At 39.1% G+C, this 6000-nt stretch overlaps 1 protein-coding gene across 2 annotated transcripts in view; it reads right to left on the bottom strand.

The window, feature by feature from the left end:
- The window catches only part of armc9 (armadillo repeat containing 9), a 64819-nt gene extending 63476 nt beyond the window's left edge, over positions 1 to 1343 (bottom strand). The window contains exons 1-2 of one of the 2 annotated variants that reach the window (XM_080770365.1): positions 1242 to 1343; positions 638 to 814 (exon numbers count right to left, since the gene is read on the bottom strand). In XM_080770365.1, coding sequence (XP_080626491.1) covers positions 638 to 712 — 75 coding nt within the window. In that variant the 5' untranslated portion in view covers positions 713 to 814; positions 1242 to 1343. The remainder of the gene's footprint in view (positions 1 to 637; positions 815 to 1241) is intronic. The other variant, XM_080770364.1, reaches the window with a different exon arrangement.
- Positions 1344 to 6000: the final 4657 nt, after the last annotated feature.

The following is a 6000-nucleotide window of genomic DNA, read 5'->3' on the forward strand; positions in this document are numbered from 1 at the left end:
CAGTAGTAACTCTGAGGACCCCCTAGGTTAGGGCACTGTTTCCTTGGCTGTAGTAACTCTGAGGACCCCCTATAGGCTAGGGCACTGTTTCCTTGGCAGTAGTAACTCTGAGGACCCCCTAGGTTAGGGCACTGTTTCCTTGGCTGTAGTAACTCTGAGGACCCCCTATAGGCTAGGGCACTGTTTCCTTGGCAGTAGTAACTCTGAGGACCCCCTAGGTTAGGGCACTGTTTCCCAAACAGTGGGTCGGGACCCATTTGTGTTTGTTTCCTGCACTTTGTTTTAATTATTTCAAAACATTTTCCAAATATATTCCCCAAAAGAGCTACATTTGTCATGAATTAAAAACAATTTGATTAAAATTTCATCAAGAAATAAAGAAAAATTAAATAAATTCCATGAATTAGAAAACAAATGTAGTAATGAAAACAAACAAAGTAATGAAAATAGACGATCTGCTATTTTCACTAGTGTGGCTCCTGGGACAAACACGATCATTTCTCTTTTGGATCACAGACTAATTAGCTTGGGAACCACTGCCCGGAATCCCAGTTGAAGTCTTGAAGACCCCTGCATTAGTCTATTTACGCACGGCAGAGCAGAGCATCTATTAAACGGCAGTGTTCATATTTCATACCTCCTTGATCATGGTAAGAAGATCAGCCTCATTGGCTAAGATGTCTCCCATCTCGCCTGCTTCCCTGGAACTCATGGGAACACCAACAACGCCTATGGGTTATACAGGCCCATCACACAGCTTTCCTCAGTAATAACAACACTGATGGTGATGACAGACCACCACTCTCCTCAGAAGCTGCAGAAGAAATGCATGAGAACTTTAGTTTGCTGTTGCTTTGTTTCTGAACTGCTCGACTTCTTTGTGCAGCTTCATTTGTTACTAGCACACAACGTTTGGTTGTATTTGTGTACTAACATGTTCTGGCCTTTAGATTGATTGACAGAATACTTTATTAACAGTTTGCAGGGGGGGCACAGGAAAGGACAGTTCAATACAAGGTCTGCTAAGAGGGTTTAAACCCAAACCCAAGAAAGCCTATGGCTGCTTTCCATTCATATCCAATTCACCGAATATTAGTGATAAACGCTTTAATTTGAAGTGTAATGACTAGTTAGTAATGGCATGTCAACAATGGCAAGATGCTAAGTAGGTAGCAAGCAGATGGTAAGTTAGATAGCTACACAGGCTACGAAAATGTTACAAACAACTATTACTGTCTCACCTTTTACACCAACATGTCTTTGCCCGTGGATGTTAGTTCATATGACAGTGTGTCGGTAATGATAAGTAATGTGTAAGTATACAATCCATAGTGCTATTCATAAACCACATAGATAAATAAACCATGGTACATGGCGGCTAGCAACAGGACGCCACAACAAAACACCTAGCAACCAGCTGTCCCTCTGTCTTCTTCCGGGTGCATTACCGCCGCCTACAGACTCGGAGTGAAGTTACTACAGAAATAAGTCAAAACAACACGATGGTCATTGGTGATCATTTAAAAGGAATAAAAATCAACCAAATTAAGATGTTTACTTAAACTATTACTACATTTGCTATCTTTGGCGCGCGACGGAAGTATAGGCTACCGTCACCCAGCACACACGCGCTAGCCCGGGCTGAATGTGAAACCCACGCACACTTGACTTAAGTTGTAGCTCATCGATAATATTATTCACACTAGCCTACTATTATTAATTTGTCAGAGCGACTGAAAGCAAGCATGGCATTAAACTCCACGTGGGTTGATGTCGACAAGCTCACGGACCGCTTCGTTCAGTTAGAAAAGGTAAATTCAACCCGTTTTATTTCATGGACCCCCCCCCCCCCCCAGTTTGACATGCATATTAGTCTAAATATAGGCTAAATCTATGCTAATCTCATGTGCTAATTAATTCACACAAGAACAAACAACACAACATTGACCTACATTTAACAGGATTATACGACAAATGAATATTGACATTATAAAGATCATCATTTTTGCATTCGAATTCCTGTTTTCCTTTGTTGTTTTTGATTGATTGATATCGGTTGGTTGCTTGATTTATACTCTCAGGAAAGTACAAACTACACATTTCAGCTACTTATTTAAAGCCAAGATAGCCAGTGACTTGTTTCCACATTTGTGTCCTTCATATTCAATTCAATACAAAATCGTATATAACAAATAAATTGTTTTCCAACAGAAAATAATAGAACTGAATGGCCGCAACATCCTTTTGGACATGAAGCTGGATGACAATGACAGAGCTCTGAGACTATCTCTCTCTAAAGAGAAATGTTTAACTGAGGGTGAGTTTACTCATTACATTGTATTTAGTCTGTGTAGACCTATCATATTTTAAGTTCATGATGAGTTTTTAGGATGAGTTTGATAATAGTTTTTTTTCTCGTGTCATGAGTTTCTAGCTGCATAATATGAACTTCAACTTGTAAATTGTACTTAAAACAGCTATCAGATATATTAAACAGATAGATAAACAGATATCTCGGTATTTGTCGCCCTCTTGTGGGCTTGTTTGATTGTTGAAAACTTTTACAGTTATATGGTTGAAACCCCCTGTAAACCATGGCTTTGGCTGATAAATCACATTCACCAGCCTCTTTATCTACCGTATATATTAACTAAAACAAAGATATTTATAAAAAACTATTTGAAATGGAAATGGATAAGTAACCAGCAAATAGCCTTACTAACCTATTTTTTTTACAGTCTATGTTACTAACATATTTTTTTTGAGAGAAAGTTATATTTTATTGAGCTCTGTAGGCCTATATGGACATTTGTCCTCTGCATTCCCATCTAAAGCCCTAACCACACCAAAGGGTCGAGACGGTTTTAGCGTTGTCCCAGCGGTGTGATATGTCCAGTTCTGTTGCACGTTGACGCACGTGACGTCGTCCCAAGTCATCCCACGTGATTCAACTGGTTGAATTCAATGGCCCAAACCACACCAAAGGGTCACTCACCATGCAACTCCTCACAACCGTTTGGACCCAAGGAGTTGCATGGTGACCCTTGTGGTTTGGGTTTTAGGAGCCGAGCTCACATTTATGTTGACATTTCACCTGAAATCACTAGTCTGACACATACTCGTTGTTGTGGACTGTGTTGCAGACAAGCAGAATATGCTAAGCCTAGTGTCAGGACTCCAGAACGCTGTCACGCAGCAGTGTAAACTCAGAGGTATGTGTGTCACATACATTGTATATTAAGCCATTTTAGAATTAACAGAATCAAGCAAGATACTAAAGCTTGATTCTGTTCTGTTTCTTAGTTTAAAGTGAGCTTTGCTTTATTTATTTTTACTTTATTTCATTTAAACACTTTCGTTACTTTGTAGACCTTGATTATTATTACAAAACATACGTCAACCACTTAAGCCTATACATTTAGGATATTTGAAAATAGCATATCTACAATGCATTGTGAGCTATAGCTGAATAACACAGGCCAACATTGCATGCACAACATTTGCAACCAGCCAAAGACCAATGTTAGTCTACAAGGATCACAGGAACATTTCTGACCACTAACGGGTCTGACCAGATACTACTTGTGTGTTGTGTGTCCACAAGGTGTAGACAGAAAAAATATAAAGATAAAACAAAACTCCAGTAGTGCTGCTTGAACAATCGGAAAAAGATTGTGATCTATTCAGGCGCCTATGCGATCTCATTTCTAAATTTGAGCAAGAATCGTGCAGCCAGCAATAATTGTCTGTCTAATTCATTTTAGTTTGACTCTTTAAGAGAGGTTTAAGTCAAGCTCTTTGATGTTATCTCAGTTCTTGTGGAGGAAAATCGAGATTCACATTAGAGCAAGAATCGTGCACAGATACATTAAACACCATTGCTAAATTAATCTGCAGAGAAAACTCCATGTAAGGATCTGCATTGTCTTAGATTTCTTCTTGTGGCTACTTTATCCTGATGACCTCTCACACAGACATTCTGTTTATATTGCAGAGGACAATGAGAAGCTGAAGGACGCTGTGGCTGACATGATAGAACAGAATAAGCAGACAACAGAGGTCAGGAGATAATATTTAAATTCATCTGCGACCTGTGGTCGCAAAAACAGGGGTTCCCAAACGTTTATAAGACCCAAAAGAGAAGTTTGACGGGATCCAAACGAGTGAAAATATCAGGTCTACAAGCGCACAACGCATCACTTCGCACCACATTGTGAGCTTGTAGATTGGCTATTTTCACTACCTCTTAAATATTTTTTTTCTACCTTATGGAATTTTTTTGATTTTTCTTGATTTTCTTCATGACATTACTGGAAAAACCATGCTCTTTTAGCAATGATTTTTTGGAAAATGTTTTGAAATAATAATAATAAAAAACAAAATGTAGGAAACCAAAAATACAGTAACCCATACAAAATGGTGTTTCGGGAACCAGTGATCTATTAAAAAATGTAAACCTTTTTATTTGCTTATATAAGCCTGCAAGGTCATCAATGGCTAATGTTGGTGACACTAGCGACATTAGATATTTAATTTGATTGAATGTGGATGCTGTGACTGTGTTCTGTGGGTCTCTCCTGTGTTGCCAGTTCCACGAGGCTAAGATTCAGATGCTGCTTGATGACATGAGAGCAGAGGAAGAGACACACCAGGGGGAGCTGGAGGCTCTCAGACAGCAGAACAAGGCTGAGTTTGAAGAACGCCGTAGGGATTTCCTCTATCAGCGTGAGCCAGATTGATGATCCACAGAATATAGACACTTTTAACAGTGCTGTATATCCATCCATAAGTAAATCCATCAGATTTGTTCACATTTATAGAGCATACGTTACACAAAGCCAACTGGTTTACTGAAGAAAACATGGTCTACTCTATAATCATAACCTACATCGCGAGCAAGTGAAATGAGACAAAAGGGGAAAAATGAAAGATGGGAATATTTTATTATTATTATTATTCACTGCTTGAAAAATTCAGCTTCAGCATGTCACACAGAATACAGAGACACACCGACTTTCCAACATTCAAACATCCTGCACACCCCTGTGTCACTCTGAAATAATACAGAATTGAGATACTCCCTTGAAATGCCTTTTCATCTGGAAGCTGTGCCGTTGTCCTTTCTTTGCACAGTGGCGGTTAAGGATGCAGAGCTGAAGAAGGTGTTGGAAATCAAGGTGGCTGACATGGAGGAGCTGAACATCAAGTTATGCACTCAGGAGAGAGAGAGTCAGAGTGAACTTCTAAAGCTGCAGTTGGAGGTAAAGAGAACAAAACTTAAATTTGACTTGTTTTTACTATTATTATTATTTGTATTATGATTGTGATGTGATTTTTAAAGAAAATTATATTCATCATTATATTATACTTAATTTTTATGAGCACAACAGCACTTCACTAGAAGAGACAATTAAGGCAGCAAACAAGCAAATTACCATGCAAAGTTCAACATTTAACCACTCTTAAACACTATATACTTTGTTGAGCCGAATCCCCCGGGGGTCTATCCTTGGTAGTGCTCACAGCATGTGTCTTTAATTACCATGTGGCCCTGCAATCTTTCCACATCATGAATGGAATCCTTGAACTATTCATAATCAAAAATCCATGCCAAGGCCACAGATTTCTGCTGAGAGGATCTCAGACTTTCAGCATCAATACAAAATACAACAAACCCATCAGAACAGATCAGAAATGAACTACACATGTAAAGTCACACCTGTATTAATTCAATGGAGGGTGACATCTGTGATGGCATCTGTTGCATTGGTGAACTGGTGGTGGCGTGATTTGACTATCCGTATATTTGTATGTTTTACCACCTGTCTGCCTCTTGCAGCATAATTAGGTTGGTGTTTTGATTGTCACGGGAGAACATTCATTACTTTGAATGAATCACGTTAAGCCTGGCATCGCTGTTTTAGACATGTCGTGATAATGTAAACCTCTCTCTGTTGTGGCAGTTTGGGACAAAGCTCAGCAAGATGCAGAATGCAGCTC

Source organism: Protomyctophum bolini, assembly GCF_963924005.1.
Source record: "Protomyctophum bolini genome assembly, chromosome: 8".
NCBI classification, from domain to species: Eukaryota; Metazoa; Chordata; class Actinopteri; order Myctophiformes; family Myctophidae; genus Protomyctophum; species Protomyctophum bolini.